This window comes from Schistocerca piceifrons, chromosome 8 (assembly GCF_021461385.2).
Source record: "Schistocerca piceifrons isolate TAMUIC-IGC-003096 chromosome 8, iqSchPice1.1, whole genome shotgun sequence".
NCBI lineage: Eukaryota > Metazoa > Arthropoda > Insecta > Orthoptera > Acrididae > Schistocerca > Schistocerca piceifrons.
This window is the reverse complement of record NC_060145.1, coordinates 477,366,247-477,380,901: the sequence shown is the minus strand read 5'-3', so window position 1 is coordinate 477,380,901 and position 14,655 is coordinate 477,366,247. Positions and strand designations below refer to the sequence as shown.

Sequence of the window (14,655 nt, the reverse complement as noted above, 5' to 3'; positions counted from 1 at the left end):
CGATCAGATGCATGCACATCTGGAAATCTCAGTGCATTTTCAGTTTTGGTAAAGCGACCCCCCCCCCCCCCCTCACAAACACAGCATGCCTGTCTACATCTTGAGAACTACACTTTATTGTATGATCTGTTGTAACAATAGTACTTAAACTTCAATGTTTAAGAATACCATTTGTGGAAATATCCTCTTAAAACAACAGTTTTTACCTAGTGGATTATCACATTGTAAGGAATCTTTCACACAAGATGAATGAGATTATATAAGATTGACAATTTATGATTGGAGTTTTTTAGAGGCAGCTATTTTGACTGAGCTGCCAAACCACAAAATAAACAATAAAGATTGTGATTCAAATATCACTACTGATCAAAATAACAATGAAAATAATTCAGTATTTAAAATTACAACCGTGGAGTAATGAAAATAAAGTGAAAAAAATCTACTAAAATAGATATGTTCTCTCTGTCTGACAAGAACTGTGAAATAATATTGGTCAGAGAACCAAACTGAAAATCATAAGTTGTTGTAGAAAAATTGCCTAACAGTTGACTTTGTTATGAATACTTCACCAATTTATTGAAATAATTTTGACAGTCAAAGCGTCTGTACTCTGAACATGGTCTAATTTCACTTTCTGCGTGTCGAATGAAGAGCGTTCACCAGAGTACCATGAATGACACTAACTATTTTGTTCAGCCTACAATTTAAAAAAGTGTGATTAAAGACTAAGAAAATTTTTTGAATGCTTTTTACATCTAAAACAGTGTGTATTGGGCATATTAGTGAACAAATATAGCTAGAATTTTTCTGCATACAGATTTTCCCTCTCCTGAAATAACAATATTTGGCACTTTGTTAATAAAATTATCCACAGATGTTACTTTCCTGCTACAGCTAATACAAAATGAGTCTCAAGTGCATCTTCTGTAGGTTTGGTAAACACCAGTATCTCCGGCATTCATTTGTTTTGGTCAATAACTCGAGTAAACACCTAACACAAATGCAATCTATACAATATGACAAGCAACAAAGAGGCCTGCATTCAAAAGAAATGATCCATAGGTTCAAATTGTCCTCATGTCCACAATCAATTTGTTTTACAGGGATTGTGAGACTTACACATGATGCCACACTAGCAGCAACTTATTCACAATTGTCCTGCAGATACAAAGATGAGAACTGAAATCCAGAAACTGTTGTCAGATATAAATTACAAACCATTCCTCCCACTTTATGTAATCGTCGAGAGACAAGTCCCGCAGGTAACCGCGCTCTTTGTAGTACTTGTAGCGCACTCGCACATCATCCCACGCAAGGTCTGCCAGTGACGAGGGTGCTGGCATGAAGTACTCCTCTGACGGGCTCAAGGGAGCCCCACTGGCAGTGCGGTACCTCTCACCCTCTATCACCACCTGTTGGGTCAAACAGTGTCAAGTCAGAGTTTGTTCAGAGCTAGGCAGCTAGTATACAATCAAAAAAGAATTTTAAAATATCATCAATATAAGAATTTTGAAATACCATCAGTTTTTCACTCATGCATAACAAGTTTTGTTCCAGACAATTCCTCAATATTTCGTTTAAATAAAAAGAGCAAATAGACTTTTTTTAAGACACAGAAAGTTCCTTTAACTGGAAACTGAAATCGATAATTATTCATTTCAAAAACAGAATAGTAGCAGTCTAACGACAGCACAACATGAAATGTAGGTTTGCTAATTCTCCTACAGCCATAGCGATTCACTCGAATATCGTGTCCTGGTAGTGCTTAAGATTTATTATTATTATTTTTTTTTTTCCAGTTTTCGATAACATTTAAACTGATTCTGAACTGACAAAAGGACAGCAATGGATGAGAAGCATGAGGAAGTTTAACATCTGGCAAAGAGTATTGGATCGGAAAAAATGTTAAGTAAGGAAAAATGACTACATTGCAAATATATAGAAAATAACTACAAACTCAGGAAAGATACACAAAGAATGTGAAATAAGAAATAATAATGAAACATTTGAAACAGAGAACACAAAACAAACTAGACAAATAGAAAGGAAATTACATAAAAAAATGAATATGTTGCGACACTGTGATGTTACAGCCGGGCAACATCCTATTGATATGGACAAAAAAAAAGAGAGGAAACGTACGCAGTAAAATTTTAATCAAGAGAGTGCAAGGTGCAAGCTCTACACTGTCTTCACAAATACGTCTTGTCACGTGAAAAAAAAAAAAAAAAAAAAAAAAAAAAAAAAAAAAAAAAAGGAGACAGTGCATGTCTCCAATAACTATTTCAAGTACATGTGAGATCATAATATAGATAAAAATTGAAAAAAGCAATTAATATACAAAACACATATACAAATTGTGAACAAAATTACTGAGCCCTAAACATTATTAAATACAAACGTAAAATAATAAACACTAGATCACAGAATCAATGGGATCATCATCTTGCAACAGAAATGGAAGTGATGTAGGAAGCAGGATTACTCAATAATGGAGAAGACTATCAGATCAGATGAAAAGACAGCAGCATACGATGCGACAATGAGAAGTGGTAAAGGAAAATCATCAAGGACAGATTAAAACATATGATTGAAGGCATAGCAAATTGATAAGTAAAGGAGTGAGAATACCCTGGTAAAAATGGGGAACATAGATGGTTTGTAGCAGGATTCCACACATTTATAACATTTGGATTATGATGATTGCCTTTTTCTGACACTCATATTATTTTCGCCAATTTTAAACGCTTTCTTCCAATGGCCAGCTCCATTTTTCTGTATGTAACAAATCCATATAACTGTATTTGCACGGATGAAACATTTCAGTCAGCAGCAAAGTGTATGCCATCGGGAAGCCTAGACAGAAACTAAAGGTAAGACCACTTTAACTGAGAACTTCCTATCCAAATGTCCCTCTCTGAGCCCCCAACAAGCACACAAGATTAATGAGACGAGTTAAAAGCAGTTGATGCACTATAGTAACTGCTATCCTTTTACGAGTGAAATGCTCACCACTCTAGCAGTTGGTATTTGCAGAATATTTATCTGTCTAAACATTACTACAAGAGTACACATCCACTCCCCTGTGTGTCTTTATTTGTAGTAATCTGGGCACCAGTATCGATCACAAGCAGTTTTTCAATGCCACAGCAGCTGGACACAGAATCATTGATCCATCTAAAAAACAAATAAGGAGTTAGGCAGAGCACAGAATTACTGGTCTACTTTAAAAACAAATAAGGAGCTTGGCTTCTGTATCAGAGTTGTATCCAAGTTAAAATGTATCACACACTTCTGCTTTTCCACTGTTCTCTTAGTACCATTCACAGCAGCTTTTCACTGCCCTTCAAACCTCTGTAAAATTTTGTTCATATCCTATGTCACTCTATGCATCTCTATGCTCATCAATATTTCTTCAAAACACACCATTGCTAGTACATATACTCATCACATACACACCCTAGAGCCAACAGTCGAGGCCTTTGTATCTGCTTCATTGCATGATATTTCGATTCTTCTTCCAAAACAACAGTACCTCAGTTTGTCACAGTAACATGTTTGTTTCCAATAACCATCAGTGTTCTATTTATACCAATCTCTCCTTGAATTGAATTTTCTCCCTCCAACCTCACTTCACTTCCTCCAATTGTAACCCATTTCATCATTTTTCTTATCTCAACTTTTCATTAAATTTCATATTCACCATTTTTTAGATTGAGTTCCTTTGCTTTGACATTTTTCCTAGACTACTTTCTTCCCCTTTCTGTCCATATACATCTCATTTACATTTCTCCTGCACTTGTCTCTTAGTTTTATAACAGTATTTGATCACTTCCAACTTCTCAAGATAACTAATCTTATCCATTCCTGACATTCCATTCTTAGTTTCGTTCTCATATCACCCTTTGCTCTGCTTACCTTGACACCATTCTCAGAGGGTCAGTGATTTTCAAAGCAATTTGTTTGTGTCTGGCTGCTGCAACATGGAAAATATGAGATTTATATATTAGTAGATTCTTACCTGCAGCTGCACACTTGCACATTCATGTCACATATTTTGCACACATCTCTTCTTGGTCTTTCTCAGTCCACCCCCCACCTCCCCCCATCCGCCAACTCACTCTGTCCGTTTGCCTCCTCCTCTATCCCCCTACCCCCATCTCTCTCTCTGCCTCCTGCTCCCCCTTCCATTGCCTCTTCCCCTCTCCGTCCACCACCTCCTCATCTCCCACTCTCCACCCATCCTCTCATCCCCCCTCTCCATTCATTGCCGCATCACCCTCCCCCCCCTCTATCTATTGTTTCCTCCCAACCTCACCTCTCCCCTCTCTCTGTACATTGCCTCCACCCATTCCTCCCTCCTCTCTTCCTGCAGCAAATGACTCCCTCCCCTTTCTGTCCATCACCTCCCTCCTTTCTGTCCATGGCCTCCCCGCCGTACCCCGCCGCCCCCTCCCTGTCCTTCACCTTCTCCTCCCTGCCTCGGCCCATCGCCTCCCACCTCTCATCCGTTGCCTCCAGCCCCTCTTGGTCCATTGCCTCTTCCTCCTCTCTTCTCTGTCCATCACCTCCTCCACACTCCCTCTTTGTCCATTCCACCTTCTTGCTCCTCTCTGTCTATTCCATCCTCCTGTACCTCTCTGTGTATCTTACATGTGACATTGTTTTCACACTTACCCAATGGTAAGAGGTTCTTACCCCACAGTACTTCTTTACAGACAATAATGATATGTGCACCAAGCCTGGTTGAAGTCGATCTACTGAAGAACATATGTAGATACATATTTTTTATAATATATATATTTCAAATACTTGTATTTCATCTGTCATAATCCTATATAATTAGTGCGCAGGGTGTAGTAACAGGTCACATATTTAAAGTTAAGATGATAATGAAATATGCATTTGCCATCACATGATGTCATATCTCTGGTGACAGCAATATCGATACCATGAAATGGCTGCAAAGATTCTGTTCATCTGTGAAGGATAGAAGAGGTAACTACATTATGAATCAACAAACAAAAAACACAAATGAAGGCACACATATGAGGTATCTTGATTGTGACTAAATTTTTTTTTTACTGCTGGCCAGTTGTCTGCTACCTACCTCTATCTAGATATCTTTTTCATTTATACTCCCTCTTTTGGCAACAGCTAAAGACCCTGAAATTACCATTTATAATAAATGAGAAACTAAATGTGAATTCGGCCTCAAAATTGGTAAACATGAAATTACCTAATAAGTGATATTTCATAGCAAATTGTAACCAGATGAACTATTTTATGAGAGATTGTTTAAAATACCTTTATTTTTTGCATGTAAAAAAATGAAACCAATGTTCAGTTACTGGCACTGCACATCATCTGGCAAAGCCCAGTTTCGAGAGATAACTTGTGTAAGAATTTATTTGCAAAATAAAATGTGCATAAACATGAAAAAGTATCAATACACTTGACACTGGTGGTACAGCAATTGTTGGTGATTGAGAGATCTGTATAAGAATCATGCTGTGTAATGCAACACAGACTCAGCCATAGGACCTAGCACTTTTAAACGAAGAAACAAGTATGAGTGTCTGATAGCTACAGTTCAAAACTTTGTGCAACGCAGACACTTCGACATGGCAGATTTAGGTGGCAGGTGTTTCAAACTGCAACTGCATCAAATACTGGTAGGGGTTGCATCCAAACTACCACATTTACGACACTGCCACCTACAGCAATCAACTACGCAGTAGCTCTTACGGAACATTTTTGTGTTGTGCGTTACTTGCTGTTTTGTACTGAAATGAGTGAAGAGACTAATCCCAGTCCATCACGAAGTTCGATTATGACCCTCACACCACCAGATGATGTCAGTTCTGCTTTTTGCAGAAACACAGAACTCAGATGTAGGCTGGTTACCCTGTGAGCAGGAGGTAGGGTTTGCTTCTCTGCATGCTCCTTTCCTTCTGGCAGTTATAATTCTAATTCATTTATGCTCGCATGTGACTACCAGCGTCTTCTCCTATGTGGGAATAGAGTTGTTTTTGGTTCTATTTCTACAATAACAAGGTTAGTTCCCCAGGAGTGGGATGGACTTTTGGAAACCATCTGTACAGTGAAGTAGGTTTAGTTCCTGGTAGTCCACCCTGTAGCCATTCACCCTTCTGGGCCCTCATTTGCAATCAAAGAATTTTAAAAAAATCAAAATTTTGTGCAACATTCTAGAAACTTAAAAGTAAAGTTAAAACAGACGATGGCATTGTAGCATAGTGGTGAACATATGAGCCTGCAGTGCAGAAGTTGTGGGTTTGAATCTCATTAGTTGCTAAAAAATTTCTCATTTTTAAATAGTTATAGAAATGACTTCGATCATCATTTTTATTCATTTAATTGGTTTAACTGTAATTCATTTAATTTCTAATATTTTGTCAATGATTTTAATCATTATGTTAACTTTTTTATATGCTCTTATTTTTTCTTCCTATCATTCCATTTTCATTTAGAATCATTGTGCATGTGATTTTTATTATTTTTATTTATCTATCACAATGTTTATAATTTGATAATGCTGATCTATTGGTTGAAAAACAAATAATCTATTTATGTTGGCTATGCAGTGGTGGCATCATGTATTTTCCATTACACATGAAATGCACATTTTATAGGATGGAAACCGCCATACAAACATTTAAAATAAAAATGTCTGTTGCACTACTGACAAAACAACACTGATGAAGATTTAAACAAAGGAAGGGATTTCAAACAAATGTGCAAAATAATAGACAGAAATAATGAATGCAATAATAAGGACTAAAATATATGATGATCAAATGGGAGAAATTATATCGAAATTAAAACAAACAAATAATTAAAATCTATGATATGAATATAATAGAGGGAAACATTCCACGTGGGAAAAATATATCTAAAAAGAAAGATGATGAAACTTACCAAACAAAAGCGCTGGCAGGTCGATAGACACACAAACAAACACAAACATACACACAAAATTCTAGCTTTCGCAACCTATGGTTGCCTCGTCAGGAAAGAGGGAAGGAGAAGGAAAGACAAAAGGATATGGGTTTTAAGGGAGAGGGTAAGGAGTCATTCCAATCCCGGGAGCGGAAAGACTTACCTTAGGGGGAAAAAAGGACAGGTATACACTCGCACACACACACATATCCATCCACACATACACAGACACAAGCCTTTACAAATGTCTGCTTGTGTCTGTGTATGTGTGGATGGATATGTGTGTGTGTGTGCGAGTGTATACCTGTCCTTTTTTCCCCCTAAGGTAAGTCTTTCCGCTCCCGGGATTGGAATGACTCCTTACCCTCTCCCTTAAAACCCATATCCTTTTGTCTTTCCTTCTCCTTCCCTCTTTCCTGACGAGGCAACCATAGGTTGCGAAAGCTACAATTTTGTGTGTATGTTTGTGTTTGTTTGTGTGTCTATCGACCTGCCAGCGCTTTTGTTTGGTAAGTTTCATCATCTTTCTTTTTAGATATAAATAATTAAAATCTTATGCACAAAGACACCAATTTAAAAAAGATACAAAGAAACAATAAGAGTAAATGTAAAATTTAATACAATGATTAAAATTATGTGACAAAGGATTAGAAATTTAAAAAAAAAATTAAACTAGTTAAATGAATAAAAATAATGACCAAAGTCATTTTGATAACTACTCAAAAATAAAATTTTTTTTCAGCATGACCTAATTTGAATCCACAACCTACAACATGCCAGGCTCATATGCTGACAGTTACGCTACAATGCCATTAATGTGCTATTTTTAATTTTAAAGTTCTTTCATCTATTAGTTGCCAACGAGCATCTACAATGGTGCACAGCTGCAGGTTGCGATGCCTGAGTACTTAACCTACATCAGTGTGTAGATGTTTTTAAAAACTCCATACCACACCTGAGGACATTTTCTTGTGAGTACCTTACCAGTTCTATCTGCAACCTTGTCAATTTGGGTCGTATGGCTATGACTGCCCAGAAAAGGTCAAAATCTATTTTCTTCAGATTCAGCAATTATCAAATTGGATGAGAAACAAAATAATGTTGAGTAACATCATAAGTCAGAGAAGCACACTTTTCACCATCAGCAAAATAATGCTGTTTCTCAACAGTAGCAATCATTTGTTGAAAGCTTAAAAAAAGAAGACAACAAGCAAAAACCATTTCATAACAAACACCACGTTTTTGCAAAAGCAAAAATTCCATTCAAAAACCTCCTCGATCACCATTTTTATAACAGTCAATTTAAAAGCACTACGTCTTTATGCAAATTTTGTTAAAATCCTCTGCTCCCTCGAAAACAAAATTTTCCACCTTGAGATCTTGTCCCGCGGCGTCCTTAGTGATGCGCATATTTCGAACACCGTCCAGATCTCTTCGGTCGACAGACCATTGCGCCATTTTGCCAAATCGTTCGGAGAGGGTGAGACGAGGTGCTTCCGCACCACCAGAGCTGCCTGACGAAGCAGCAGAACTTTCATCCGAGTGGCACGACGGTGCAGGTGATGATGCGCCACCACCAGGTAGTGGGCGGCGTCTGGGTCCTAATGGGCTCAAGCTTCTCCCTCGATCCTCAGTCTTGGTACCTGAGCGACGTCGCTTACTTCGATCTTTTGTGCTGCTCTTTCGTTTCTTGGAACTGCCACTCTGTACATGATAAAATCAAATATTAACAATTTATTTATAAATTACTGTAGAGAACTCTTTATAATACTTAAGTATATGACACCAGAAAGCCATTTAAGTTACAAAAGCTACAAAAGGCACACCAGTAATGCTGAAACATTCCAAGATGACAGCACAGATTTTTCATTGCAAACAGTGGGGTGTGGAGCCAGTAGGGAGGACTTCTTACATTTTAGCCTCAGAATTCTGAGGGATAGGAACAGACAGCGGAAACAATATCAGGGAAGGTGTATGGATGACATGAGAAAAACTAGATGAGCAATGTGGGTGCATATACCTGAAGACCGCATACCACACAGACAAGTTCAGAGTTTCATCCAGCAATGGATTCTGAATGGCTGTTGATGCAAGTGACAATGGCATATTAAGTAATAATCAACCATAACAGCACTGTGTATGCACATATTTATTGGTATTTCACACAGTTTTCATATCTGGAAGAAGAAAAAATACTTTGAAGAATATGGATGACAAGGCCTTGAAAGATACTGCTTATAAAAGCATGAGACACTATCACTCCTGTAAAATTTAATTAAGAAATTTCACTGAAATTGTCGATTTAGGTACCAACATACTTTTGTTATTGACAGTATGTTCTCTTTTTGCCCAGCGAAATATGAAGGTCTTTCAATAACTAGAAAGAAAGAGAGAGAGAGAGAGAGAGAGAGAGAGAGAGAGAGAATTACAAAATATGTATGCATAGAAACTGGACATACATCATTACATAAGGTATGTCTGGGAATTGTGTCAGGTCGCAAATTTTGGCTCCTTGTAACTTCACCCAGTCTTTGAAAGAATGGACTCAAAAAGATAATAAATCATATAGAATACGAAAGACAAAGATTCCTTTGTTTTTATGTTTATTATCTGTAAGGTATCTGAACCTATGAGAATAGTAGCTTTAACGACATTACTTCTCATAGTTTTAATCTGCAAATGAGGACCACTACACAGTTTCAAAAGACTGAGATTGTGCAGTAGAATTATGGGAATGCTTCAAACTGTTTGGTGGAAAGCCAACTGGATTCTGAGAATTATAAATTCTTGCAGATGCTGAACTGCATTTCCACTACTGACCACAAAAAAATCAACTGGTTTGTATTACTTACATTCTATTACTTTTTCCAAAATAATACTGTTTATTGCAGAAGCATTACAAAGTTGGTAGTTGTCTAATCATAAGCCAATAACGCCATAAATAAAATTTTCAGATAAACTTTACTATGATGCATCTGTGCACTGCTCTTGTTTGCACTTCGGAGAAGATGGTGGCAATGCCTGTACTTCTATGGTCGGTGGCAGCCAACTGGAGGCAGGCGTTTGCCGAGCAAATTATGAGCTGATAACCAGGAAATGCATGTTAGCTGTTGTCATTTCTTCACTTACTGGTTTGGCCAGACATTTATGATTTAAATAAAGAATCCTTTCTTTGTAAAGGTGGCAGGCTAATACTATTTGATTTGTACACAACACATAATTTTACTTATGGTGACTGTTGCACATGAATTGCTTGCATTGATTAGACGGCCCTTCTGTTGTATGTATATATATACAAAAATCATTTTCTATAGTGAAATGTTATTAATGATTTATCCTGAAATGCGGAATGTTGTGTTGGTGAGAGACTGCTATGAATTAGTTGCATTTAGTAAGCTGTCCTTCATTATTTTCGTAGTTTTTCTGCATCTTTGCATTTCTATAATTGATGTAAATAGCAGTTTGGTGCTAATTATGTTGAAGCAGCTGTTGCAGAAACTCTCTAAATTACAGAAATGTTTAACGATTATGAAAACAATAGCTTATTACTCTGTGTGGAGATGACATGCTGATTTTCAGTCAGTCAGAATGAAAAAACTGTCACACACTGAGCTTTTGGCCAAAACCTTCTTCAAATTCCACATAAATTCACTCAAGGGGTCTCCTTCCAAACATAGCCTTGTTGATTTTGGCAATAACTCAGTCACACCAAGTTTCTCGCTCTCTGTAAAACACATTTCTGCACACATTTCTCAGCAGAAGATTCTCTGATCTGCAGCTGTCTTTTCAAGTATTTGCAGTTCATTAGTAATAAAAAAAGGTCCTACACATTTTCACCCATAGAAAAGTTAACTGAAAATTTTTTGCAAGACATACCTGCTTCCTTCAAATCAATAACCACTCATTTTTCAGCTCCACTACACCCCATCTATACATTTCATACTAGAAGTAACTAATATCTCCATCACACTTCAGGAATTTTGTACCACTGGTGATAAATGCTTGGACGTCAACTCCTCCATGTTCTACAAGGACAAGGCCCCTGTAATCAAATTGTTTGGAGGCCATGACACGGAACACAATGGAGTAAAATCAAATTATCCAGGCAAAAAAAAGAGTGCTTTTTCAGGCTAAAATCATCTGTTAGGGTATTTCTCATTCACTTCTTAGGGCAACACAAAATGCAGCATTAACAACAATGACTGCCATCTGAGGTGATTAAAGACTGACAAAGTCAGCTCAGAAAATTAAAAGTTAATATCCGTACAAATATATATGCTTTCAGTAAAATTTTTCTGTGGTTGACAGGAGATAACACCCAAGAGACAGCCTGACCCATTTCTGATCTGCTCTGATCAGAAGGATCAATGCACCATGAAATAGACTTAATAATGAACTTAAAGTACCACCTATTGATTGTAGCCAGTATTGTAATATGTTGAGACACACCACATGTAGACTTTGGGTTGAACTGGAAGTCATTCTGTCTCCTCAACCTACATCTGATTATTGTATTTGTTGGTTTTGACAACTCACAACCAGACTGTTACTCTCCAACCTAACCTAGATCTTGGGCTACACTGCAGATCATAACAGAAACACCAAAACTGAGCAGTTGCAGAAAATAAACAAATGCCCTTCAACACAATCTGAATCATTCATGAGAGTCCGTCAAAAATACCAAAATTGTGTGTTTTATAGAATTTACTTGAAATCAGAAACAAAAACCTCTGTAAAATCAAACAATGAGAATTTCAGGTTGGAATATCAACAGTTATGAAAATATTAGATTGCTACTCATTGTAAAGATGACACATTGAGTTTCAGACAGGCACAATGAAAAGGCTGTTAAATACCAAGCTTTGGGCCAAAGCCTTCTTCAGAAAAGAAAGTAAAATACTTACACATTCCCTCTAGCAGGCACCTCATGCACACATGACCACCGTCTCTGGCTGCTCAGGCGAGACTATTGCCTGAGTCGCTGAAGATTGCTTTTACAAGCAAAATGAATGTGTAACTCAATAAGAGGCGGCTGGGTCCCTATAGTTTGGTTTCGTTACTTATCGGTTCAGTTTGGAACACTTAGCGTCGATTGTTCTGTTATTATTATTATTATTATTATTATTAATTATTATTATTATTATTGCCAACACCAACAAATTAGCAGTTGCCATATAATAATTAAGTGTGTGGTAAAGCTAAGCATTGCAAGGTGTGTTGGCAACGCCGATTGTGGAATAAGTCAGCCTTTCCTCTCTCATGTCTTCCCTCACTGCACCTCCAATTGGCCTAACGTGTAAGCTAATCCCTTAGCTACGCAGCCCACCCTCGCTGTGAACTTTATTCTTTCCGCCACTTGTATCTATACTTTATTTGTCCTTAAAATAAACCTGATGTCGCAAAACATGTCCCTGGGTATTGCTACGGAATAGAAAGGTGCATCTGACGTTATAAAAGATTGTTTTAATTTTTTTATTGCATTACTGGGAATATTTCCAAGATTTAACAGGCATATAGATTTTTCCTAATTGATGAGTCCCAAGATCAAACCAAAAATTTGCGTACATTTGACAATGATTTACACAGCATCAATGGGGATACACAATTTTTGCCTAAAGAAGCGGTACATTCCACCATGAGTGGGACGTTTGGCAATGCTGCTCTACGAGTATAATCTAAGCTTTCATTGTTGTATAAAAACTCAATGCATTGTTGAAACTGTTGTAAGGTTGTAACAGTCAGACAACAGGTTACTATGGAAGTGTGATGTGATTATGTAGTGTACTACGTGCAATCTTCGTCAATTTATAACATAAAAAGAATTGTTAGTGCCGAAATACAATGTTGAAACAACAAACTTTAATTTCTTTCTTTTCTAATAGAAGACAGTGTACTGCAAAAGACAAAGACGAGTGTGAGTCTACTGAAAGATGTGCTAGTGGTTGTGACAATGAATTGCGTAGGTCTAAGTAGTCTTCAGTTTTCCTTCCACAGTTTTCAAACGATAAATGTGCTATTTCTGGCCCATCTGTAAATTGCAATTCTAAACAAAGAATTGAACACGAGATTAAGTATCAACAAAATTGGGAGTGTAAGTACAATTGGTTGTACTTTGATCATGAGTGGGGTGGGGCATTCTGCAAATGGTGTGAAATGAATTTAAAAAACGAAATCGAAGCTCTACAGAAAACAGGAGGAGTGTTCATTTCTGTACCTTTCACTAAATTTAGAAAAGCTACCAGAAGCACGGGAAAACTAGAAAAGGACGCCAACTCAGAAAAACATGTAAGAGCTGTTTCACTTGAAAACTGTAGATTACAGGAATTAAATGCTCCAATTCATACACAGATATTTAAACAAAATGAAAATGAAAAAGCTTTAAACCACCAAGCATTGTCATCTTTAATTCGAAGTCTGTATTTCCTTAGTAAGGAAGAAATACCCCATACAACAAAATATGAACCTCTAATTCGTAAGGTAGTACTAAACAGTGAGAGCGAGAAACTTGGTGTGACTGAGTTATTGCCAAAATCAACAAGGCTATGTTTGGAAGGAGAAAAATTTGGCAGAGGAAATAAAAAAATAAGAAGGTGGGTATTTAGAGAAATGGAAATATGAACACACAAGTGTTTCTTTAAAGTTGTTCCGAGGCACATAAAAAAAGTGTCATTAAAGGATACATCCTTCTGGAAACCACAGCAATATCTGATTGTTTTAGGTCATACAAAGGTGGGCATCTCCCAGTTAATCACAAAATGACATTTAAGGATCCTGAAATGAGTGCACACACTAATAGCATTGAAGGCCCTTGGTCAGCAACAAGAAGATCGCTTCATGGAAGTAGATGGTGCAAAAAGCATTTCGATAGCTGCTTGTTTTAATGTGTGTGACACAGAAGACACAGTCAAAAGGCATTGTATGAAGACTGTAGCAACACCGCACAAGCCCTAGAGTGATGTTTTCTTCTGAATAAAAGTCAGGTGTGATCATCATTTCTATATGTTCTGGCATTCCTTAGATGCTTATTGTTATTTTCTTGGAGAAGTGGTCAAACTACATAACTATATAAAAGGTTGTCAGTTTTTATGTCATAAGCATTTCACTTCCTTTTATTTAGGAAGCATCATTAGTGCCTGTAAAACAGACATTTCATTTCATAAATTCAAAGAACTGAAACAAGTGTAGCATAAAAATTAACCCTTTTTTTTAGTCGCATAGACGGACCACATGTACAAGCATATAATAACAATAACACTTGTGTTAATTCATTTATTATGTGTTTGTGTGTATTCGTGTTATTCTGTGAACTAAACCAGCATTGTTATTGGCTATACATATCAGCTTTTGAGCCATCTCAGCTTCTCATCATCATTCACAGTAAGCATTACCAACATACACGTCGATGTACCCACACCGACGGCCCTTTGTAAACTTTTAACCAGTTTTCCACAGTGTATCGGCTATCTCTTAAAACAGACTATGAGGAAGAAAACAAACCACACTGCATTTTCTTCCTTGCAGTCCATTTTAACAGAAGACCTGTACATTGTTGCTTAAAAAATATGTAATATACATTTCTCCGAATGTTCTTTAAAGTCTTCTGTAAAAATCTGAAGTATATCAGTCAAGAACTCTGTGCTTTTTGCTAACAATGTTTCTTCTTTACATATTGGTACAGATATAGAGGGTGCAACT

The 14,655-nt window shown here is 37.0% G+C and overlaps 1 protein-coding gene across 4 annotated transcripts in view; it reads right to left on the bottom strand.

Annotated features, from left to right (window-relative positions):
• The window catches only part of LOC124712509 (serine/arginine repetitive matrix protein 1-like), a 148,322-nt gene that overhangs the window by 46,293 nt on the left and 87,374 nt on the right, over positions 1-14,655 (bottom strand). For 3 of the 4 annotated variants that reach the window (XM_047242816.1, XM_047242818.1, XM_047242817.1), the window contains exons 8-9: positions 8,329-8,664; positions 1,219-1,412 (exon numbers count right to left, since the gene is read on the bottom strand). In XM_047242816.1, the coding sequence (XP_047098772.1) occupies positions 1,219-1,412; positions 8,329-8,664 (530 nt within the window). The remainder of the gene's footprint in view (positions 1-1,218; positions 1,413-8,328; positions 8,665-14,655) is intronic. The other variant, XM_047242819.1, reaches the window with a different exon arrangement.